The 25,437-nt window shown below is 43.2% G+C and overlaps 1 protein-coding gene across 10 annotated transcripts; it reads left to right on the top strand.

Moving 5' to 3' along the window:
• Window positions 1-513: 513 nt before the first annotated feature.
• LOC119153199 (prosaposin) lies at window positions 514-25,409 on the top strand. Of its 10 annotated transcripts, none has more exons than XM_037399295.1 (17): window positions 514-624; window positions 11,210-11,343; window positions 12,375-12,449; window positions 13,164-13,289; window positions 13,545-13,739; window positions 14,678-14,821; window positions 15,320-15,376; window positions 16,553-16,561; window positions 17,683-17,751; window positions 18,222-18,335; window positions 19,332-19,427; window positions 19,633-19,819; window positions 19,977-20,128; window positions 20,289-20,330; window positions 21,702-21,782; window positions 22,364-22,471; window positions 23,074-25,409. In XM_037399295.1, the coding sequence occupies exons 1-17, from the start codon at window positions 582-584 to the stop codon at window positions 23,107-23,109; spliced, it is 1,668 nt and encodes a 555-aa protein (XP_037255192.1). In that variant the 5' UTR covers window positions 514-581; the 3' UTR covers window positions 23,110-25,409. The 10 variants fall into 10 exon arrangements, with proteins under 10 accessions (XP_037255192.1, XP_037255193.1, XP_037255194.1 ...); XM_037399296.1 differs by having other exon boundaries at window positions 19,983-20,128; XM_037399297.1 differs by having other exon boundaries at window positions 19,995-20,128.
• The last annotated feature ends 28 nt before the right edge of the window (window positions 25,410-25,437 follow it).

The raw sequence follows: 25,437 nt of genomic DNA on the forward strand, positions 1-25,437 counted from the left end.
CCACACAGATACGTAGCTGCCCAGTGACAACAGCGAGCAGGAGCCTGCCAGGTGCAGTAGGGACACACAAGCACCCCCCACCTCCTAACCCCAGCTAACAGAGTGTGAAGCCTCCAAGTGGGAGCCCTGCGGTGGCACCCCCCCGTGCCAGCCTGCCCCTCGGCGGGATGCCCGCAGCTGAACGCGACCCTGGGGGGGGCCCACGGTGCTCCCACCGCCTCAGGGGCGCTGCCTGCGGGGGGCCCCGGGCCGGCGCTGCGCAGACCGCCTCGTGCGGCCTGTGGGGCCTTTTCTGCGGCCAGGCAGGGCCGTTTCGAGCGGCGCAGGCCCGCAGCCCCTCACCCAAAGGAGGCCCTGGAGCCACGGCTGCGGCGCTCCGCCGCCACTTTTGCGCCCTCAGAAGGCGGCGGGGTGGGGTGGGGGTGGGGTGGGGGGGGGTGAGGCGCTGGCCCCCTCCCCCGCGCATGCGCAGCGGGCGGGGCGGCGGGCGCGCGTGCGCGGTGTTGCCCGGCGCAGCCTTATTATAGGGGCGGGGGGGCGGCGGTGACGGCGGCGCCGCATTGCAGACGGGCGCGGGGACGATGGCGCGGTGGCTGCTCTGCCTCCTCGGGCTTCTGGCCGCCGGTAAGCGGCCCTGCCGGCCTGGCCTCCGCCTCCTGCTGCCCGTCCCCCTCACGCTTAGCCCCGAAGACCTGCGGGCGGTGTTCCCTCACCACCGAGGGCCTGGCCGGGCGGGAGCGGGCTGAGGGCGGCTGGCGCTGTGAGGAGGGGTGGCGGGGGGCAGGCCGGCCGGCCCTGAGGCCGTTCCTTTTCCAGCAGGACGGTCGGGCCCGGCTGCCGAAAGTGCAGGGAGAGGAGGTAGCGGTGAGGGAGGGGGGCGGGGAAGCCTCTGGCCGGGACCCCGCCGGCGGTGGCGCAGCTCGGTGCGGGGCCTAACGGTGCCGCCGGCGGAGCAGGGCCTGGGGCCGGGGGGCGGCAGCAGCAGCAGCGGACATTTCAAGGGCGCCGCCGGGGTGGCAGCGGTGGCAAAGCGGTATTTGGGGTGGGGGGAGGCACCCGAGGTTAGCCGTCAGGTAAACGCTGGGAGAAGGGGAAAGTCCTGGCGAGAAACCAGCTTTTCCTGCTGCGCTAGGAAAATGACTTCCCACAGCGGTAGCCTTGGGTTGGTTTGTGTCGATATTGTGATGAATCGGGCAACTATTGCCTCATAGAGCCAAATAAGAGCAATAGGTAGAAACTTTTTCTGCCAGCAACTCTATCTTTGGCACTTCAGGGATAGATGGCTGTAATCCTCTTTCAGATGGAAGGAGGTAGTCTTTTCTGTTGCATGCTTTTAGCAGTCTAATTTCATTAGGGTCTTCTGCTCCACATGGAAAATTCCACTAATTTTGGTGCTTGCTGCTTTGTTACTTGTTGCTGAGGTGGTGGCGGCAATAGCTGATAAAATACCTTTAGCGATAGAAGTAGAGGTTAAACAAGACAATGCTTGTATCATGTGCTTTGCAGAAGCTAGACAGATCTACAGAAATGATTCATAGACTGACTGGAGGGATAATTACACCTTCAGGTCGTGGTATGGAATGGGTAGAACCCCCAAAATTGAAGGTCTGATACAGCGATGCACACAATGTTTTGGATAATTTGCCTTCAAATGAGACAATTTTAAACCTAGAGCTTATTTGCTTATGAGTTTAACCTGCCATATTTCACAAGTCAAGTTAAAAAAAAGCCTGACTAGCTGTTTAAAAGTGATAGGAATAACCAGCTGGCAGACTGCAGTTTATGCCTCTGAGATCATGCATGATTGTGCAATAGTCTTGTACTTAAGTGGAGTTTTAACATACTGATATGTGGACAATTTAGTGAAGAATCTCAGACTTTTCAGGATGGAAACAAGGAAGCAAAAAATCTTTCTGCATATCTATCTGCTTTAATAATACAACTTCTGTCTGCTCTGCGCTGAATTGACTGACATCATTAATCATTTCTGTTGGGACTGTTTCCGAATCACTAAAGTAATTGTAGTTTCTTGGGCTTTAAAAGTGAAAAGGATTTGCCTTGCAGTATCTACCAGGTTTCTCATTAGTGTATTTAGGGAAATTGTAATGAGAAACCAGTTCAGCAACGAGAATTAGCTTGGTCTACCTGTTAAAGGCATGTGTATACAGCTGAGTATGGCAGAAGACTTGTTAGGCCTGTTTTTCTTTAGGAAGTCACTGTTTTAACACAAATAAACACCTGTCTTTTTTTTCACCAAGGTTCTGTTATGAATACTAATTGGCTCACCTATGATAGTATTGTGTAGGATTTTCTGAAGATTTTACTGTAATGACCTGAAATGCTGTTTTAGTCTATTAAGCTGACTAATTAGCTGTATCAAAATCTAGCCACCCTTGGCGTATCCTAATGGAGTTACTTGGCTAGCTTACAGCATGGCTGGTAGGCCATGAGGGTTTTGGTTGACCTACTTACAGTGCTTCTGTGCATCTTCCCTTTAAGGGAGACATGAAGGAATTAAAACAGGGTGTACAGGACTTGGGATCTCTGGACTACTGATACGCATGTTGATTATTGCATGTCTTTGAGACCTGGAAAGGGGGAAGGTTGGGTGTGCAGTTAAAACAAGTCAGTTTCTCTTGAGCTGTGTTTGTTTTTTCCTCCTGGTAAAATAAAAGTGAAGATGGAAGTAGAAAGTAAGAAGTTTAGGATGCGATTACTTCATCCTTGCTAAAATAGTAGACTTAATCTTCCTTCTTCCAAAGATTTCAAGCTAATATTTAATTCCCCTAACAAACACTGGTCAGAACATCTGGGAACAGGAAAGTGGAAGGCTGAGTTAGTCTGACATGCATTTTCTGGAGGATGTGGAAAAAGCAGATAATTGGGATTACGTGCTGTAGTTTGCAGGCTTGTTCTGGTTGGGAATGTGGTTTCTGACAAAAAAGCTAGGTTGGTGCAGCCCACTACTGTAGATTATATAAGACACCTTCCACTGTTCGCCTACTGTCTAAAAAATATGTCCCTGTTTTCTTAGAGGAATGATAGGGAATGCTGTGGGTGCGAGGCACTTTATGCCTGTCACATAACAAAGTGGGGCTTTGGTAGTGCACTGGTCATGTGGCTTGGGTAAACCTGCCCTTGCACAATCTCCTCCTTGTTTGCAGAAGAGGTATAAATAGAGTTGTTCTTGGTGTTGTCTGGAGGAGCTGCGCAAGTTGTTCTGCCTGGTCACGGTCACGCTTGGCAAAATGTACGATTGCATCTGCAGAGTTTCTGAAGTCTTATGTGGTCTTTTTACAATCTCAGTTTCTGCTGTTTGGCATACCACAAAAGTAGTTCTGGGAATATCTGAAATCAGAGATGAAGTAGAGGGTGGAAGAAGAGAGTGGGAGCCTGTCAGCAAAACTGTTGCCATCAGGTGATGGTGATGTCAGTTGGGACTCTCGGGGAGGCTGGTCTGTGCTGTTTTAGGGAGGGTTTTCCAGTGTAAGGTGCAGGAAGATTTTTAACTTGCTTCTGTGGGGGAAGCAGGGCCAGTTACTGCTGGCTGCCAGTGGGTTTTTGTTTCAATAACTCATGTGGATCTGATTCTTCAAAGCAGGTTTGGGGCAACCTTAGAACTACATAACAAAAAAAGCTTCTTTAAGGATTCACTTGATGCTAATTTTCTGTTTAATTTTTTTTCTTTATGTAGCAGCTTTTGTATGCAGTTAATTTGCTGCTATTAAGATATCAGAGTTACTGTTGCAAATTGAAAGGGGTACTTCTGTGGTCTTTGAAGCGTGTGTATATTTTGAGGCAGTGCTTGTCTCTGTATTTGGTCACAGAGCAATGTTTAATTTCAGATATCAGTATTTTTCTTTCTCTTGGAGTGAGGAGTCTCCCTTTACACTGTTTACCCTCACTGATTTTTGAACTTTGTTCTCTGCTACTCTAAAAGTCTGCATGTAAAGAGATTTTCTTGGTGATGCTGAGTAAATGAATCTTGCAATGAGATTTCAAGGCTTGCTTTATTCAAATGTTAACGGTTCAAAATCCTTTGACTGTGTTCACCTTGGGATGCAAGCTATTAGTATACAGATGTTAGGGGGTTAACACTTTCTTCTTTCCTGCTATCAGCTGCTTCATCACTGTGCTCTTGGGTAGGTTATTCTTTCACCTTGTGTGCTACAGGTTGCCTTTTCCAGGTTCTTCCATCGCTAACTGCTGTCCTTCCTGAAGCTGCTCTTTAAAATGTGCCTTTTCATCCCTCTGGCATACTTTCTTTGCTCAGCTGCAGGGGTATGAAATCTTCCCTTTCCTCTAAGGGAGCTTGCTGTTGAGTTGTGTTCCGTGTCTGGCATTCATTCTGCATTAAAGCACTTCTCTGGCAGCAGTGTGACAAAGAGCATTGCTCCTGAGACAACTCTTCTGTTTCTTCCTGGCAGTGTCTTGAACTGCCCTGTTTTCTGACATTTCTACAATTTCACCTGTGCTTTGCTGGGACTGCAGTGTAACCTGTGGCCAGGAACTTTGTCTGCTCTTACAGACGTGGCTCTCTGCATAAGTGGCAGACTTTTCTTTGTGGTGTGAATATATTTGCCTGGTGAAAGGGGGATGCTAAATACAGAATTTCTGCCGAGACTCACATGAAATCTGTCCCCCCACCCATCCAAAAAAACTCCAAAAGAAAACCAGAAAGAGTGGAGATGGACAACAAGTATGTGCAAAATGTTCAGACTTACTTCTGCAGGGATCTGCCGCAGGGGAAAAATGCTTCTTTTAACTTCTTGGGGAAATCTTAACATACTGTATGGGACTGCTTACTACCTGATGACTACCAGATGCCCTTGGATGTCCAAATACCTCTTCTAGATTCTGTCATAGAAGAATCTCAGGCAGAAGTTGGCTTGCTTGGCAACCTGGTAGCAACCTCTGGTCAATGTGGTTGTTATTCTCTTGTAATCTTCATTGTAACTGGGACAGTAGAGCTGATTTTGCTGTCTTTGCTCATTGAGGTAGGAACAGTGTTTTACAGCAGAAGTAGTTTACCAAGATGAGGTTGGTGTTCCCCACTTTAAGGAAGAGGCAAACTCAAAACTCATTACTTGTGAATTGTGCTAGTTACAAACGTTTCAAGCTTGATACTTGATTAGTAGATATTGGACAGGAAGACAGATTTTTGATCAACATCTAGATTACTGATAACAGCTAGTCAGGTTTCATCTGTTTATTCCACAAATTGCCTGTAATCTCTCAAATATGCGGTCATTTTACTGCATTGTTAATCCAGAGGCATAGTAGACCTTTGACATGAGTTACTAGTGTGTGATGCAGTTACAACTTTTGAAACTTTAGATTTACTAACTGACCAGAGAGGCAGTGGATTACTGAGCCCTTCAGATAACTTCCAGTTGAGGTCACTCCTTGACTTGGTGACACTGTGTAAGATTTGATGAAGAGGAGTTGATCCCTCTTGACATCTTTAACTTAAACACACTTTGCTTTTGCAGTTATCAAAAGAAGTGGGGAAGTCGGTAACTAACAGCACAGAATGGCAGACACTGATGTGTTCGCTCGGTCTGTGGGCATTTCTGGGAGATAATAGTTGTGTTTTTTTGGTTTTTTGTTCTTTTTAACATCGCCAAATGGGGCTTGGGAAAGAGTATCTCTGCTGATTAATATGTTTATTCACTTGGAACAAATTAGGGTGTCATAAAGATATGAGAGTTGGCAGCACCTCAGGTTACCTTCTACATTTGACTTCAACCAATTAAAGTGAACAGCAGCTCAGCGCTTTCCTTTTCTTGCAGGTTAATCTGTCTGTAAAAATACTACTCGCACCAAGGCTTTCCTAGCAGTTTGGAGGAGGTTTAAGTCTTTAAGCTGAATTTCTTTGTGTGCTACGGTATAGTTTTCTGGCTTACCTTCTGGCTTGTTAGGGAATCTGGGCCTTATAGAATCCCTGTTTGTAGAAGCTTATGTAAGGGGTTAACTTACAAGCATGGACACAAAAGTCTCATTAGTAGATTCAGTATAGCTTTGGAGGGGATTGCTTAGAATTTTTCTCAGAGAATCTCAGTAAGAAATTCAGGCTGGCTGTCCCTGGAAGACAACTAACACAAATGCTTGAGGGAAGGTTATTCACAGGGAAGGTGATTACTTAATTTTCCAGTAGCTGTCCTTGATAATCCAGCCATTATAAGCATGCTGTTACGTTCCTGCTCTCTGAAGAGGAGTGAAGAACTGAACTGTGCTTTCATATGCATGGTTCTAAGCTTTCCAGGTAGAAGAGGTGGTATTGTTTGAGGGAGCTGTCACCTCTACTTCCCTAGCTGCAGACTGTATGTTACTGTTTCCATTCCAGATACCTAGTGTTGAGGGAGAAGGTGATAATATCTGCTGCTTTGAAGAACTGTCAGGGAGTCATGCGTGCTTGCTGAAGTAGGATGGTACCACTGTGTGTGCAAGTTGCAGGTTTCCCTTTATCTTCACAGCCTTTAAACTGTTTTTTTTTTGTGTGAATTCCTGGCAGAGTGCCATGTGATGTACAGTAGCTGTCACTTGTCAGGACTGTGTTACTGGTGTTGTGGCAGTGCTAGGTTTCTCACCTGGGCCTCAAAGAAAAGGTTTCTTCTTTCTTTTCTGCTGTTACACTTTGTCTTTTAGAGTGTTTTGGTTATGTTGTTGGGCTTCAGGCTGTGTTCCTGAGGCACTGCTTGTTCTGTGAGATGACTTCTCTTGTCTGCCAGGGATGAGCATCAGAAAGGTCAGAGTGGGTATGAAGCTTTTTTTTTGTGTTTGCTTGGAGAAGCTGCAAGTGTATGCAGGGGTCCTAGGGTGCCTGTGGGCTGTCAACTTGGCTAGAAGTCTGAAGGCTAGAAAGCTGAAGTTTTTCACATCTAAAGACACTGTATGTGGATTGCTTTTCCATGCCCCCTTCTCCTTCCTCCTCCGTTTCCTTTTGCTGCTTAATTTAGGAAAAATGTGTTGGAGCAAAGACTGTTCCTTTAAAAAAATTGAAGAAACCACATCTCTGAAGCGGTTCAAGAAGGAAGGAACCAGTGAAGAGGACAAGTAAAGAAACGTCCTGGCTTTCACAGATAAACTTGTTTGGTGCTCTAAAAATGGTGGCTTGCAAGAACTGCAGGGAAGGGGGGCAGGTTTAGGTGGGCATGGTGTATGACTGTTGAGAGTTAATCTACAGAGAAAGGAGAAATCTATTTAAAAATGGATTACTTAGATAAAAGAACAATATATGAAATAAAGGGATCCCAGAGGTATCTAAGAAGATAATCCCATTGAGTTTATCCAGCAAGCATTAAGAGTGGTGTGAGGTAACTGACAGGACTTTGTTTTCACTTGAGTAGCTGCTGTTCTGGGGATGTGAAATACCACATTAAGGTGTCGCTCTTCTTGTGGCAGAGGCTATTTTGAGGGAACAGCAAGATAACTGTTAAGACTCAAAACTGTTCATTCTGTTGTGAAACAGCACAATGTCTTACCACAAAAGCAAATATGCAAGTATGTTAATGGGAATTAATATATTGAGGAAAAATGCTATTTCATAAAAAAATAGGAGAACAAGCTAAAGGGAAAAAGCTGTGGGAACAGTAAAGGATTTCAGGCTGCTGTTCTCTGAATTTGCAAGATCTGAATTAATGTGGAATTTTTTGGTTTTGTTTCTGTTTTTCCAAGGACAGTCAGAAAGGGAGGCTAGATACTGTTGTAGTGAAGGTACATCCTTTAATATTAGACATTAAGTTTTGTAATAAAAAAATTCAGCATAATACAGAATAAACTAATCCGAGCTTAACTATATTTGAATCCACTGTGGAACATGGAAGAAAAGAAGCCATCCTTAGTGCGCATCATATGTGTTCTGTAGCTGCTTTCTACAATGTGCCAGCAATGTGTGGCCCTAACAGACAAATTTGCCTAGTCACTGTTTGACCATGATGTACGGAAAACATCAACTGTAGAATTGTCTACTTGCAAGGAAAGAACTTCACCAGTGTACCTTATAACTGAAAGGACACTTACGTTCCTCAGTTTTCTGTTTTCTGTAGATAAATGTTCCTCCTCATGGCATAGCTGATTCAGGTTTCCTGAATCTGTTGGCTTTTTTGACAGAAAAGCTATGTAGGTATATTGCATTTCATCTTGCTCTGATGTGCAGGAGTGAAGACTTCAAATAATACAAGTGGGGAAGGTCTTCGGGGTGCTTACTTGCATCCTAAAACTGATTTTCAGTGTTCGCTGGCTTGTGAATAGTTTGATGCTTCTCATTCTTCACTGTCCTTGCTGGTTTCCAGCTCTTCTGAGATTTTTTTGTCTTTGGTCTTCCTGTAGAGGATTGCAGATAACATTAGTGTCCTTATTCTCAAATGTGAAGTGACTGTGTGGCCAGTAGCAGTGCTTTGAGCAGAATCTGAAAAAAATTTAGATGTGTTCTGTTTCTTCTTCTGAGAAATTACTCTTTTTCTCCTTCCAGACTGGTGAGACTGCAGGGAAGCAGAGCAATCGGAGGCATCAAGCAGTTAATGTACTGTCAAAAATCAATCTAATTTTAAGACTCTTCCACGCCTCCTGAACAGAATTATCTGCAGCCTGCACTCTGCTCACCTCTGCTTTGCTCTTCAGTTTTCTTCTGCCTCAGTGTTGTAACCTTACAAAACCCTGCTGCTCTGGCGGTACCCTTTGCTGTGTCCTGGCAAGTCAAAGCGTTGGTGACTGACTCTGTGTGAGCATGTGTTTGATACAGAAGCCATGCAGTAGGGAATTTCTTAGAGACATACAGCCAAAAAAGCTGATAAGTAAGCATAAATCTGACACGTAGTATTTCTTTTGTCCTGTACTTAAATTGACCAGGTCAGAGGCTATGAGGAAGAAAGAACAAGACTAGCTGTTAGACATTCTGCTAAAGGTGGTACTGATTTGAAAAGTCATACTAGTGGCAGGATCTTAATAGAAAAAGCCAAAGAAAACCTGAAAGTTCATTAAGATCTGGGAGATTGAACTGGTGCAAGTTATGGTGTGAATTCCTCAGCTTGGGTTTTAAATGGCCTCTTGGATTAAGAGTTTGAGAAACTACTTGGAATAACTATTACTGTAGTTTTATAATTTAGTTTTGTAGTTCTATAGTATGCTTCGAATGGGAGGGGGAGTAATTTTCTTTTGATTTCCAGAACTAAAGGCATAGGTTAAAAGCTATAGTGAAAGCTGTTAATTCCACTGTTTAAAGTCAAGGTCTTGCTTGACCTTAGCCAGAGCTTGATTCTCTGCTTTGCAGAGCCTTCCCACCACTGTCCAATACCAGTATTTGAAAGGGAAGAATAACTCTTTCCCTCAACTGAACGTACACGTGGTTATTGTCATCCTGCCAGAGCTGACAGCTATTTGGCTGACCATTCTGACTTTGAAACTTAACTGTTCTTAGTGCTTCCAGATCAATAATGCTGTAATTTGGAATAGGTGGTCTGTAAATATTGTGCTAACCATACATTATTGGAAGCTTTGAAGTCTTGTTCCTACAGTCTTGTGCGCAGTCCTAGTGTGCTGCCTTGCTGAAGGCTAATAGGCAATCTAGGCTTTTTGCTGGGAGGGAGGATGGTAAACTTTGAGCTCTTGTGTAGAAAATTAAGCATGCAAAGCATGTTTTCCTTAAAATAAATGGGTCATTCCTCTGTGAAACCCAGTGTAAACAGGCTCTATAAATCAATAGGAGAAGGCTGCAGAGTGCCACCTACAAATTAGTGTTTATCTGGCTCTTTTTGATGTGTAGTGGCTACGTACCTAGTAGATGCAGTGGTAATTCAGCCATTAAGTTGATCATCAGGTTGTTTAGAACCAAGACATGAGAAATGGGAAAGTAATAGCTCATCTGTCATAACCTTACTAGAAACTTTGTAGGAATCCAACAGTTTGAATTCGTGCTTCTTGGTTGACAATGTAATTTTACAGCATTTTGTGATGTGTAAATGGCATTGATGTAAAAATAATGGCTCCTAAACAACACCTATATAGCTAATAGGTTTGGATGGGTTAGTGGTGGTTTTTTTAATCTAAACTTTGACAGCAGTGTCTTGTAGGCTTAGACCGTGACAGATTTCCTTGGAGCCTGTCTCTTGTAGGATTTTAGGAGTTGCTTCTTCATAGGTTACTGCAACATAGGAGATTGACTGCTGAAGAAACTAGGCGTGCTGACAGATAAGGATGGATTTAGAAAACCTGGAGGAGCTGGGTGTCCAAATAGCACACCCAAAAAAGGACAAGCTTGGGAAGTCAACTAAAAGGTGCAGTTGATTAACTTGTCCTATTACTTACTAATGGTGCAGACTTTTTACATTTCTTTAGGAACAATGTCCAGAAATGGCATTCTGTATTTTACTTCAAAATGTTGTAGGTTGCAAGGCAATTTTGTGTGGGGTGGGAGGTATGTCTGGACAAGGACTTGTACTTCTTTTTTTCACCCCCACAAATTTCTGTGTATACCATTAAAGAACTGACCAAGAGAAAACAAAGTCTAAATAGACTTAATGGGCTTAAAAACTATTACGATAGAATATGTCTCACATTGTTTTCAGTCCCTCTTTTGCTTTGACTTGAAATTTTCTGTTTACGGTCAGTGTTTCAGTCTGCACCTGGCTCTTAAGTCTTCCACTTATGTGTGTGTTGTGGCCTCTAATCCAGTTAGTTTCCTAATTCTCTCAGTGGCTCTATATGAAAAGGGTGGTTCACCTGGGAGAAGGAATACAGACAACAGTTAGAAGCTAGATGTAACTGCAAGGACGGTAGGACAGAAGAACAGGGAGGCTGTAGCTTTGGGAATCAGCTGTCTGAACCGTACATTTCTGCTGTGAGCAGTTTCTCTGTTTCAAGTCATCTGATAGTTCTTTTGTGGTAAGCAAAGTGGGATTTTGTTGGGGTTTTTCAAAATTTTTTAATAAAAGTTTGATGATGGGGGAATGGACTGCTGAAGTGCTGAGACACAGGCATTTCAGTAGGGAAGTTCAACTGTTAAAGAGGTTTTCTGAGTTCTTTGGCTGTGTAATCTGTATTTGAGACTCATGTTTCAGGTCAGAAATTGCTGGATTGAAACGTGCTTTAAAAATACTAGTAAACTGAAGTGGCATACTGGAGAGATGGTGTTTATTCCATACAGCATTAGCCTCCTTGCGCTGGGTGGAAATCATTCGAGTATGTGAAAGAACGGTTCTTGTTTTGGCAGCTGTGGCGAGCCCCGTTTTGTGGCAGAAGGACTGCATAAAGGGACCAGAAGTATGGTGTCAGAGCATTCGGACAGCATCGCAGTGTGGAGCAGTGAAACACTGCCAGCAGAATGTCTGGAACAAGCCTACTGTAGTAAGTATCAACTACTGAGACTTCTTCCCACCTGTAGTTGAGGTAGCTGGTTTTCATATGCTGATGGAGATTTTTGAACTCTCCAATTAGAATTAATCTGACTGCCTTAATTTGAGTGCTAGATAAAAGTTTCTTCCCACTTCTGTGCCTTGCACAACTTGTCTGCTGATTTCTCTGCGACCTGTTGCACAATCATGAGCCGTGTGTGGAATGGAGCTGGTGGATTTCAGACTGTTCCTCTTCATTAAACTGACTCCTAATTCGTAAAGCCTTTTCTTATTCTTAACTTGAGCAATGCCAAACTAGTAAGCTTATTACTAAAAAAGCTGTATGCTTCTTTAGGTCTTTCTCCTAAGTTAATGGTCAAAAAAAGACACAGCATATGCTAAATTATTAAAGCCATGAGATTGATTAATGGTACAAATGTTACATTTAGTGTTGCTTTTCAAGTTGCATTTACACTAAGTGTGAGGGCTGCTTTACTAGATGTAGCTGCAGTTTGTGATATTGTTTCACAATTTTCTGGGGATGGCAGGGCAGGGAGAGAAAGGAATTTTACTTACAGATGCGTTCACTCCAGCTTTGCTATATCTGTGCCGAGGTATGTTTCAGATTGTGGAAAAGATTGGGGAGGGAGGAATTTCAGAATGGCAGCGCACAACTGAGTGAAGCATGCCCAAAAAGTTCTTAGATTTCTAGTAAGTGTGAACTCTTCAAGGAGTAAGGTAAAAGAGGTTCAAGAGAAGGCTTCTGGAGGCAATGTACTTCAAGGGAGGTGGGGCTAGGTGAAATAGGCATGCTGCCACTTGCTCGCTTCTTCATACCATGTTTACTGAAGAAACTGGAGCTAGACATGTTCGGAATAGCCTCACTCTTCATTTAAAACGACCTCTTCCCACCCCAGCTTCAGACAGTATTTCTTCCTTTGCTTCAGTTCCAAATGTGACCCTCGTTCTTTGCATTGTTATTTGCACACTGCATTTACAGTTAGTTAATTCAGTCTCAAAGTAACTCTCTACTTTTCTCTCCAGAACAGTATCCCCTGTGACTTGTGTAAGGAACTTGTGACAGTGGCTGGCAAGGTTTTGAAGGATAATGGCACTGAGGTAAGCTGTTCTCCTTGCCCCAGGGCACTATTTGATTTCATTGCCTTACAAGATTGCAAGGTGAGGGGGTGGAAGAGTAGTATGCATGATGTTTTCTCAAGCTAAGCAGCAAATATTGAAAGGGGCCAGAGACAGAGTAAATGGGGAAAGGCTTTTAAACAGCCTCTTCTCGTTTAGAGATCAGCAAATTCTAGAGCCTCTCATGCTCTAACACATCCCTGATTGACTGTAGGTGTTTAATAAAATTGTTCTTGTGCCAGTGGGTTGTCAGTCTTAAAAGGTGGGATACTTCAGTCTCTAGAAGTGGATGATTACACCAAGTGGACTTTTTTTTGGTTGTCATCATTCCTTCCTTTCTGTGAACCTGGGAGTACTTAGTATAAACAGATAATTCTTCCACTAGTCCATAATTTCACTAATTCTTGAATGTAAATGTTCTGTGCTGGCAAAGCTCTGTTGTGAGGTCTTGCAAGCAGTTATTTCATGTCTTCACTTCGGCAGGGTCGCATTGAAGGTCCAAGACTAGGGAAAACAGATCTATAGTTTAAAACCTCATTGTAGTTTTGCCTGCCAACTGCTTGGGCCTACCTGAGTCCAAGGGGCTTTTGTTAGGCTTTGTGTTGGGTGTTTTGGGAACGGAAAGAGCATGAGAGTGAGCGAGAGAGCACACGTGAGAGATTTTGATAGTCTATAGCCTTAACTCATCTCTTATAGGATGAGATCCGTGCTTACTTGGAAAAGACATGTGAGTTTCTTCCTGACCAAGGCCTTGTCTCCGAGTGTAAAGAAATTGTAGACTCCTACCTACCAGTTATCATGGATATGATCAAAGAAGAGCTAGTAAGTGGATAACAATTTGCAACTATTGGAATTAAGTTGTGCTCCTATTGATGCCTGAATTTCTCTTCTACGTAATATTGTGCATATGAACCTTCAATCATGTAAGGATTAATGGTGTAAATTTCAAGACTGCATTTGACCTTCCGATAATTGTTTCAGCTGAATGACTCTCTACTCTGAACTTCAGTATAAACATATGCACACACAAAAGTGCCATCAGTCTAGAGCTTTATGTATGTATCTGTTCTCACCTAGGATAAACCTGAAGTTGTATGCAGCGCCCTCTCACTGTGCCAGTCTCTTCAGAAGCAGCTTGCTGCAATGAAACTTCAGAAACAACTCCAGTCCAATAAGATACCAGAGCTGGATTTCTCTGAACTGGCATCCCCCTTCATGGCCAATGTGCCTCTTCTCCTTTACCCTCAGGACAGACCCAAGCAGAAGTCTAAGGTAAGGGTGCAGCGCTATTCCAGCATGCAAGAGAAGTGCATGTTTCTTGCTCCAGAGCTTCAGTGCTCCTTTGCATAAGAATTTATTGATGATTCTTGGTAAGGCGTTGTTGTACTGGGCACAGGTTAAACTGATGTGCTTCACCTGCATGACTGTCTCCTATTGAATTTTATGCTGATGCATACAGACAACTACCTTTTTCTTTACCCTGTGGGTTTAAAGCTGAGAAAAATGACAGCTGCAGCCCCTGTGGACCGTACCTGTAATCTAGGATTAACCACCACAGTGTATAATGACAATTCTTGTGCTGGGCTGTTTCCATCCAGGACTGTAGTAGTCAAGCAGGTCTTACTGGAAACAGTTTTCTCTTAGAGCAAGCTTGGCACCAGTGTTCAAAGGAAGAATTCTCCCACATTCAGAGTAATCTGCTAGCTGTGCCCTTCAGGGGAGGCATTCATCTCTGAATTCAGAGGTGACAGACTGGATCAGAAAAGAACAAGTAGTTACCAAAGGGGAGTAATCAGATGATAAACTTGGGAGTAGAGGCAGAGTCTTGATAGCAAGCCTAGATATGGGAGTTAAACAGTCGAGTGGGTGGAGAACAAGCTGCTGTGGGTGGAGCAGGTAAGATCTATGCCAGATTTAGAAACCTTCCCACTGTGGTCTGTAACAAAACCAAGAGATTTTGAAGATTGGGTACCTTAACAGTTATCTCGGGTTTCGGAGCCAAGTAGGTACCTAATCTCCATCTAGTGGCTGGTGCACATACCAGCAGCAGCTTGTCTAGTATTAGCTCAGGCTTTTATGTATTCTATAGAATATTCATTAAGATTTGTATATGCTTCAGAATAGCTTTCAAAACTTGGTAGTAACGGAAGCTTCTGAAATGTGTTATGTGAAGATATGTCAACTTAAGTTTCCTTTCACTCTTTGTCCAGGGAAGTGGGGATGTATGCCAAGACTGCGTTCAGCTGGTTACTGATGTTCAGGAAGCTGTGAGGACAAACTCATCTTTTGTGAAGTCTTTGGTTGCTCACGCTAAAGAGGAGTGTGACCGTTTGGGACCTGGAATGTCTGATATGGTAAGCTATTTTTTTGTTCACAAATCTATTCCTGTATGTGACTTAATCCTCTCAGTATGATCTCTATTTAATAAAACAAAGGAGAGCGTGTCACATGTTACGCAGTATAACAACGTTGAAATAATAAACTTTCAGGTCAAGAAAATTGGGTGGGGTGTATGGCACTGGGGAGGAGGAAAAAGATTTAAGACTGCTGCTAGCCCTTAAGGCCTTTTTTATAAAAATGATCTGGCAGGGTAATGTGGCCGTATCAATGAGGGGGAGTGCTTTTGCCCTGAGAGGAAGAGAAAAGGACTTATCAGATAAGCAGCTACGTGTGCAATGATTGTGTAATGTGAAATGCCATCTTACATTTGGGACAAGCTCTGAAAGACAACAGAATAGTTACTAACTAGAGCAAGTATATTAATACCTTGAGATGTATTAGAAAATTCTAGATCAACTCTACAGCTTAAGTGGTTTGGTATTTACAAGTTTTTCTTTTCCTACTTTCTGTAGTGCAAGAGCTATATCTCTGAATATTCTGACTTGGCTATCCAAATGATGATGCACATGGTAAGATCAGTAGAATATTATATTTGCTCTCAGTTTTTCTGCTTTGTGTAGCTAACTTATTTGGAAACGGGAAACTTTAACTGCATAGGTCTGGGGAGAACCCTTGCTCTGTAAGTCTTGGTGTTAATGTTTTGAACTTGGCATTGAATTGGATAGTAACTTTGGTCTCAGAATGCTTTCTTTAGCACTTTCCTTTTCTTTCAGAACTACTTCAGCAGTGCAAAAGGCACTCTAGTCCTTTGAAACACAGAAGATGCATTACATATGTTCCTTTATACTCCATTTCAGTCCTGTACTTACACCACTTCCCCTCTCCTCACTAGATACTGTGTTAAACGTATTAGAGTTGGTTTTTGTCACAGTCTTGCAAAATTGGCTCAAGTGTTAGAGATACTGTGTCTATTTGAAGCAAGACTAAAACATTCCTCTTCTGGAATTGCTATCTCAAGACTCCTGCTCTCTGGGCTCTTAGTAGGAGCCATGGAAAGTGAGTGGTACTGCACTACCTCTTCTGCAGCAACATACAGTGTATTTTACCTGTGACCACATCCATAGTACCTCTTTATCCAGAGATCTTGAAACCTTTAAAAAAAAAAACAAAAAAACAACACAAACAAACCCAAAGGTAAGATTTTCTTTAGAGAATGCAGTGCCTTGATGCCACAAGTAACATGAACAATTTATAAGTGAATTTATGGCTAGAGTATGTGGTTGACTTGAACCTGAATTTGGTAATACAGCGCCCTTTTTTTTTGTTTCCAGTCACTCAAGGCTATTTAGAAGCTCATACTGCTTTTTAAGCATTTGGGGGTGGCAGCAAATCTTTGTTCCATCAACTAGTTAGTTTCTCATAAGCATTGCAATACAGTCTGTTGTTGTTACCTGAAATTGGAATATGACCACACCTTGCATCCGGCTAAGTGTTATTCAGACTCTTTGGAGGTAGTCTTGCCCAGGATGCTTTAATGACTTCAGATGAATAATGCTGGTTAGCACTGTGCAATTAAATGTGAGTTGCTTTAGCAATGCTAAGGATCTTTGGGGTGGGGAGCATGTCATATTCCATCATCTATATGGAAAGAATGTATGCAGTTCCAAGTGCTTGGCATTTTTTTTCTCTTAACTGTTATCTTTAATTTCTCCTTTCTTCCTGTCTCCAATCTCCCCTGTCAACAGAAGGATCAGGTAGGTGAGCAACTTGCCTGTGGTGATAGCCTGCTCGTAGTTCACTTCTTGCTCTAAAAGAGCTTGTAGTTTACTTCTTGCTCTATTAGCTGTGTACATGGTGTGACTGTACTCAGTGTTGACAGATACAAGGGATATTTATGTGATTAAAACAGAGAAAGACTATAGACTTCCTCCACTGGATCAGTCCTACTTCCAGCTCCAGACGCCGGTTTGTGCTATTGAGATTTCAGCTTGATTATGTTTTGGCCAGTAGAGCATAGAATATGCTCACTTTCATACAAGAAGGATAGATGTGGAAAAAGCATGCCGGTGGCTCCTGTCAGCTTCTGGTTTAAAGGTTGGGCTCAAAAGGGCGTGAGTGCAGCTGTCCCTGGGTCTCTTTTTGGTTAACCTTTAAATCTAGGGCAATGGTATAGACGTTTGGAGCATATGAATTGAAAAGAAGATGTGGGAGGCCTTTAAGCTCCTGCTCCTTAGAGCTATTTGGGCTTCTAATTTAAGTCCTGGGAGACCTTGTGTCTGTCATCTGTCTGTGAGGGAACATGTTGTGTGTATGTGGGTGTTGCTGTAACACTAATATCTGGAAATGCTTCTTACGATGCATGAACCGAAGGGCTTGACCTAAAGGTACTGCCTGGAGTGGTCTGAAGCAGCAGTGTATCTCTGAGATACTGCTTTTGCCTGTGCATGAGGTTGTGGCATGATAACTGTTGTATAAGCCTGTGCTGTAAGAAGCTTGATGCCCTGGTGACAGGGTGGGGTACGATCTGCTAATTAACCATAGGACCAAAGGTACCTTTTTTAGCTTAAGTAGACTTTAGGTGGAAAATTCAAGTTTTGTGTATTACTCTCACTTTCGTGTATTACTTACTTTCTCACTTTGTGTGGATATAATGTGGCCTCCTTAGAGCAGTTTGGCTCATGTCCAGCATTTATTTTTGCTTTTAGTAATGTATGTTTCTAAAACTTTTGAGAAACACAGAGCCTTTGAAAAGGCTTTCTAAGTCTCTGCTGTTTCCCCTCTTACTGTGAAAAGAATACTTGAAATAGTTCCTGCAGATACTTGTAAAAAGGGTTAGACTTAGGTTTTAACATGGTTAACTTCTTGTTTCTTGTAGGCTGTGTTCAATAACGTGGGAATGTGTTTCTGTTTGCAAAATGTGACATTACTGGATACTTTAAAGAAGGTAGTTTGTGGAAAGAGAAAAGGAGTCCTTTCTTCTAGGCATTTCTTCCAGCTTTTGGGTGAACTCTGAAGTCAGGATAATTAGCCTCTTCTGTGATTACTTAAAGCTTTCAGGGGAGCAGCTTCATGGATGCAGGTCTAATGTGATGCTGGTGGCCTGTTCTGGTGTTGGTAGCTCTTAAGTCAACTCCTTTGAAGGGCTTGCCTAGTGTATTAGCTCATGGTAAATGGGGTTTTTAAATGGATGTTGCCTAACCTCTTCCTCTTCTAAACGGACTGCTAAATTTTGTTTGGTAGTTATCCTGCCTATAACCATATCAAATGCTTTGACAATACTTGAAGTAGAAGTAGTAATGAAACTTCTAGTTGTGTTGGAGCCTTCTAAAACTGTTCTCTGTGCCTGCTCACTGGCTCCGTAGAAAGGACAGAATCTTCTGGACTTCTTAAAATTGGTTATACATCTCTTTCCAGCAACCAAAGGACATTTGTGCCATGGTTGGGTTCTGTCCTTCCGTGAAATCTGTTCCCCTTCAGACTCTGGTGCCAGCTCAGGTGGTTCGTGAAGTAAAAGCAGAAGTTGTGGAGGTAAGGTAGACTCTTGGTAATCAACAGCTTTGCCTTCCTTTTTGCTTTGGTGTAATGAACTAGATGAAATAGAAAAATAAGAGCTTTTATGCATAGAATAATTGAAGTCTCCCTGCATGTACATTACTGGCCACCTCTTGTTACTGAAGCTGATCTGTGAAGAAGAGCTGACTGATTTGCTAAATAGTGGAGCCTATGCTAAATAGTGGAGCCTATGCTAAACCAAAGCTGTAAAGTAGTATTTCAGGATTGAAATGGGAACTCCTGTTCCAGCAGTAGTGGGGCAGCCATTCTAAATGACACTTCAAATGTTAGAGGGCAAATTGCTGGATTTGGGTTTTGCTTGACATTTGGAGTTAGCTTCCATCCCTTTTAAAAATGGGACAGCACTCTGCCTGTGCAGATGAATGAGCAGAGTCAGAGCCGAAGCTCTTGAATTTGGAGAAGCACCTTAGGTTCTCATGGCCTTTATGTGAGACATTGGCTGAGGTTTTTTTTTTTTTTTTAGTTTTTTTTTTTTGAAAGGGAAGACTTTTTTGAGGACAGTTAATTTCTGATTAACAGGCTCCAAACAATTGCCCTCAAGTCCCTCAATTTATAGCTTGCTTTTGCGAACAGGAGGATGCTCTCAATTCTAGCAAATGTTGTCCTTGCGGTATTGAAACACACTTCCAATTTCCCTTGACTCCAGTCACTGTGGGGCTGCTTATTTCTGTGTCTACTGAATTCAGCTCCTTTCCTTATACAGCCTGGGGATTGTAGTCTTAATTAGTCATACAAAATGACTGTTCATTTGGAAGGACTTTTTACTTAGACCTTTGAGGTTGGTTTTGGGTTCTGTATGACCTTTTGAGTTCAGTTCAAGCTGGCTAGCTGGGTAAATGAATTAGTGTGCTGCATGTGAATGTCAGTGCTGTTAGTCTGATCTTTCACCAGTTGTGTCAAAAGTGGTAAAGTGCTGGTTTATTGTTTTGTATGTTTCTTCTGTGTACTCAGAAAGCCTCAGTTCAAGAGAAGACTTTTTCCCTGTGTGAAATATGCGAGACCATGGTGAAAGAAGTGACTGGCCTCTTGGAGAGCAACAAGACAGAGGTGAGTAAGTGATGGAAATAGTACTTCTTCCTAGGTTTGGCTAAGATGGGGCTGTATTGGAAGAGGGGAAGGAAAGTCAATTGTATTGTCTGTTTTCATGAGAGCAAGATTTTCATCCTGGGTGGGTTGGAGTAAGAAAACATGTACTTAGAGTCGAGTTAGATTTCTGTTCTTCATTTGCCATGCATCCCTCATCCTGCTTCAGGAGGAGATTGTACACGAAATGGAGGTGATCTGCTACCTCTTCCCAGCAAGTGTCAAAGACCAGTGTAAGGACTTCATAGATGTCTACGGCCAGGCTTTGATTGACATGCTCTTGGAGGCGACGAATCCTGAAGCTGTGTGTGTTATGCTGAAATGCTGTGCAGCCAACAAGCCTCCGCAGCAGCCAGGTTGGTGGTGTTGCAAAATGAGCTAGTTCACCTGTGACTTTATCTCTTGAGGACATGTGCTTTAGTACTTTGCTGCCTCCTTTCTTCTTTTGGGAGGAACTACTTAAGTGCTGACATTTGTGGTGGTGTTTTGTGTTTGTTTATTCCCCCTTCTCAGTTTTAGTGAAACCTGCAGGTGGCTTCTGTGATATCTGCAAGATGGTGGTAGCTTATGCAGACAAAGAACTAGAGAAGAATGCCACGACAGCTGAAATCGAAGCTTTATTGGAAAAAGTCTGTCACTTCTTGCCAGAGTCTGTCAGTGATCAGGTAAAGTGCTTGTGCAGGAGGCAGGCTAAAAAGCAGTGGTTGTTTTGATGGCTGGGAGCTGTCTTTGTTGATTTGTTAGGTTTACCTAGGTCTTAGTGATAATTACACTTACTTAATTTTGAGTGTTGCACCTGATGCTCTGTCTACATGCTAATTTTAGGTCCGTCTCTCAAGTGTCTCTACTTCTGCTATAAATGTCCAGGTACTCATAATAGAGGTCTCTGTGTTTGAGCAATTACCTTGCTCTCTGGCTGGAGACAAACTGTCCACAGGTGCAGCTGGGACTGGCTTGTGCTCAGCACTGATCCTTCCTAAGTTTTTTTTTCTTTTACTAGTTATCACCAAAGCATAGCGGCTTGTCGTGTGCAGTAGACAGAAAAAGAGGGAGAAAGCTTGATCTGAGGCAGCCAAAGGAGGACCGCACAGGCCTTTCAGTGTGGCAGCCTACCTTCCAGTCAGAGCAAGGCAGATAGAGATGAATAGAAGGATGAAACATTTTGCAGAGTGTTTGGAAAAGCGAGAGAGCAGGATCTCTTGGTGGTTTTTGAGTAGTCAGTCTTCCTTTGCTAGAGGCTGGAAGGACTTGGGGGTGCAGGGAGATTAGGTTTTTGCACTCCTGGTCCTCAAGGGTTGGCAGTCGTTTGAATAGATGAAGACTTTTAAGGGCCTGAATTGGCTGGCTGGCTGGTTGTACTAATTTGCAGTCAGTAAAGGTTTGCCTTGAAATACTCTGAGAACAGTGGGTGGGAACAGCTGAAGGTTTTTTCCTCAACGCTGGTCCTTTTCAGGGGATTAACAAAGTAATTGGAAGTAGGCTGGCATAATTTCAGTGAGACAGCAGAAAGCAATACCTGTTAGGCTATGGCTATCAAGATTTACCTGGAAATCTTATTAGGTGGCTGCTGAGTGTCAGCAAGTGGCAACTGCTTATAAGTTTACTAGGCATACAGTATACAGGCTTAAAGTGGCTACGGAACAGCTATTCCTGCTGACCGCTGTGAGGCTGTTTAATAGCTGTGGGTTGCTTATTAATTGGTGCCGTTAGTCTCAGCTAAGAATACCAGTATCTGTCTGTGCTTTGGAAATGGCCTCCCCACTAGAGGGCTGGCTCTTGCCGATGGGAAGTGTTTGTGCTGCTGCCTGGCCTGAAGTGAATAGTAATTGCTTGAGCTAAAAGTGCTTAAGAGCCATTACTACATTGCTTCTGCCCTGTTCAGGATGTTTGTCTCCAGCCTGTTCAGTGTGCTTTCCTCTTGAGACAGCAGTGATCTCCACAATTAGAGCTTTGCAAATCGGAGTCTGTCCTGCTTGGTTCTCTTCCTTTTTTGTCCGCTTTCTCATCATAACCTTTCTGCAGACAGCTGCAGGCAGGTATGAGCTAGCAAAAAATTATGTAGTTGTGTGATTAGTACGATGCTGAGTCCTTTTTGATCTGCAGAACTCAAGCCTCTGGTTTATCAGTTTGGAGTGATTGTTGGGATGTTTGGTGTTGTGTACATGCCTGCCTACTGGTGACCGTATCGTCTGTTTATGGCTTTAACAGAGGAATCTCTCAACCTTTTTTTTGTTACAGTGTGTTCAGTTTGTGGAACAGTATGAACCTGTGGTTGTGCAACTCTTGGCAGAGGTGATGGATCCCACTTTTGTTTGCACTGTGAGTATTATTACATTTCGCTCTATTGAGTATGGGCTCCGATACAGTCTTGCCTACTCTTCTGTATGCCTTTCAGTGCCTAGCATCCAGAAACTCTGCTGGAATAAAAATCAGCAGACTGAATGCTTGGATCAAACATGGTTGTGCAAGGCCTTGGGCTTATTGAATGGACAGCTGTCAGACTGCCAGCCTTGTGCAAGGAAGGATAGAAGAAAAGAGCTGCCATTGGCTACCCACTGTTGAGGTTCAGTAACAAGGTGTGGTGTGCCCTGAATGTGATGAGAAGAAGCAAAGTGACTTCTTTTGAGAAAGGTCCCTTTCTAGAAACTGTTTCTCGAAACTTAGTATGAGGGAGCAGTTGTGGTAACTTAATTCTTTCTTGTGTCAGATTACTGCTTCATGTCTAATTGTTCAGCTGCAAGTGTGACTGCATTTGTCAGCTGAGCATGATACTGTGGGAGCTCCTGAAGCTACCTCAGTGTTGCTTCCACACTCAGTCAGGTAGAAGCTCAAACATAACGAAGTTGAGATCTCTTGGTACAAGCAGAAAGATGCTGACTCTGTTGCTGTTTTATTCACAGAAACTTGGGGTCTGTGGATCAGCTAAACAGCCTCTCCTGGGGGATGATGCTTGTGTCTGGGGTCCAGGTTACTGGTGTAAGAACATGGAGACTGCTGCTCAGTGCAATGTACGTAAAGCAGGATTCTGCCTCAAGTTTCCTATTGGCCTTTTGATAGCTCCTTATAAGCTACTTTGCCAGCATCTGTACCACACTTTCAAGTGGCTGAATTCCAGTTTCAGGAAGCAGAAGGGTGCTAGCTGAAGGTATTTGAGTTTGATTAGAGGGTTTTCCGTAGCCCTCAGCTTTCTTAAAGCAGACTGTTCTGTCACCCTTTTGTTCCTGTCCCCCAGCTGTGTGCTAGCACTTCAGAGTCTATGGTAAGGTACAACGTGGGCTTTATATTTAGTCTTTGTTCCTGCAGCTGGCAGACTGTGTCATGGCCTCTCATCAGGCTCTAAAAGTTGGCCGCCAGTATTGCTGTGGGCTGATGCTTTCTTTGCCAGGCCTTAATGGCTAAGGGTCATCAGCATTCTTTCCTGAAGCTTCTGGGTGGGGATGAGGAGGACATTATTTATTCTAGTCCTCTCTGGAATCACTTATTGTAAGAAAAATAGATTTGCTTTTAAGACTGTGTCTCAGAATAAGGTGTTGAATTGTGTGCATAGATGCACACTTGTTTGCAGACAGGCTTTTTTCCCAGTAACTTAAAACTATTTCTTTCTCTTTAGGCTGTTGATCATTGCAAGCGTCATGTGTGGAACTAGAAGAAGAATTTCCAGTTCTGAAAGTTTGCTGTGGCTCTTAAAAATGTGGGCCAAGGTTGGCGGAGAGCTGTATCTCAAATGTCCCTCCTCTCTGCCTTGTTAACAATTTGACCTTCAGGTTCCTTTATTGTAACTCTTCTGTAGCAGTGCTGCTGTTGAAGGATCAGATCTTCATTGTTGACTTAACAAAGATATTTCTGATTGTACAGTTTAACTCATTATGCTCCTAAAAATAGTCAGTGTGTTGTAGATTTTTAATTGGTAGGCTGAAATGTTTTTAGGTGCTGGGAAGAATGGCAAAGGTGAAATAAAACAAGACACTTATCTTTTAATTTAAAAAAAGAACAAGATAGCAACTAAATTTTAAAATATCTTTTCTGTAGTCAGCCTTTGGAAGATTACATGCTTTGCATATTTAACATCTGGCTCAAATATTAGTTTTCTGTGTAACCGTAGGGGAACTCTTAAAGGGATAATGTTGAATCTCCAATTCCTTCAGGTGGAATTTTCAAAGCTCTGCAGATGCAGAAGAGGGGACTTTGTGTGCCCAGCTAACTTTCAAAGTAACTGGTACCTAAAAAGATGCACTTGCATTGGAGTGACCACACTTAGGCTTGTGGTGTTATAGCTAAGGAAACCCTCCCTCAGCCTTTGATCACGTCCTCTTTATTTCCTTGGACTAGTCAGTCTCAGCATGGGTGTTCTACTGTTAAGCCCTGTACAGTGGGATTTCAGTCTTTGAAGCATGCTGACATACTTAAGGAATGGCTCAGTTGGTTGTCTTTTTTTTTTTTTTTTTTATTGCTCAATTCTGCTTAGTCTTGCAGCTTCCTACACGCAGCCAGCCGGGTGCCAAGAAGGTGGAGTGAATTGGGTCAGTAGAAGATGGAGGGGAAAAGGTACAGCATGGGTTGTGCACATGTCAAAGTGAGTTCAGCATAGCAGGCAGAATGCATGGAAATTTTTTTTTTTTATTGTAAACTGCCCCTTGATCTGTGTTTCTCTCATAGCATATTTCAGGCATCTAAAACTTCAGAGGTGCTATGAGACTTGTGGGCTGTTTGCATTGCTGCCAGCCATTCTCACTGACACTCATCCTTCTGAGTAGTTTGAAGTATAATTTTTTTCTAGAGTTCCCATTTCTGTTGGGAGATGCATCTGAGTAGCAAGCGGACATGTCAGATGGCAGGAGCACTGTAGCAGGTATTCGGCAGTGCTGCTGGCATACCTGACAACCTGGCTTTCACGACTCTGCAGCATCCTGCTGACGTGGCCTGAACTTCTGAACAAAAGCTTTTCCAGGCGGCTGCTACTTTGGAAGTAGTTCAGGCCCTTGAGGTGTGGGGGCCTCAAGTGAGAATCATGCTTATGTTGCTTGAGACAGACCTTGCATCCCCTGCCAGCATTTAGTGTGTAGTTCTGAACAAGTTAACCCCTGAAACAGAGGCACCAAAGTAGCTCTGAGGAGACTTTTGGGAAGGAGGAGCTGGGCAGAGGTGGAGCCTTGAAAATTCCAGTCCTGTACAGAAAGGTGCCGGCAACTGCTACTGTTCCTGTGGCGTCTTGTGTGAGGCAGGAGCTCCAGTGACAATGCTTTAGCAGTGAGCAAAGTAATTTTCATGCAGTTTGATGGAAAAAACCACTTGACTGCAGCTTCTTGGTTACTATATGTACATACTAAACGTCTGAGCAGTGTTGACCAGCAATACTGGTTTGTCTTTCCTCTTTGCATTTGTACAGAATGCTGAAGCACTCATGGCTTTAAAAAATAAAAATGATTTCCCCTAAAGATGTAAAATACCTGCAGCTTTCTGTCTGGGCAGGCTTGTGCAGTGGTTCCAGTGGAATATCCCTGTTGGGGTAGATATGCCAGATAGGAAACGGGCTCTCTTCAGCATCGCTACCCTGGAGGTACAGGTGGTGTTACACCATGGCATGTAGTATGGGATTTTGATCTTTTAAACTGGATGGCGTTCTCTTTAACATGAATATTTTTGGGGGGAGGTGGGGACAGATTAACACTTGCTCTTAGAGGTTGGCAAGGCTTTAATTTTTTGGGGATTTTTAATAGCGAAGGATTCATGTTAGTGACCTGTTGGCAAGGTGAACCAGGGGAAATCCTGTGCTAGTGCTGGGAGTCTCTTTAGTTTTCTCCCTTCCTGTGGACCGTGGCACCTGACCCGCTTGAGTTATGCTGGGGGGACACGTGCAGTTGCTTTCTGAAGAACATTGTCTTGATTTTTTTTTTTTTTTTTTGCACAAAAGCTTCCTTAATGAACAATAAAAACTTCTGTAAACCGCTAAGTTTGTGTTCTTTGTTTCCTTGTT

The sequence above is a fragment of the Falco rusticolus genome, chromosome 9, assembly GCF_015220075.1.
Source record: "Falco rusticolus isolate bFalRus1 chromosome 9, bFalRus1.pri, whole genome shotgun sequence".
NCBI lineage: Eukaryota > Metazoa > Chordata > Aves > Falconiformes > Falconidae > Falco > Falco rusticolus.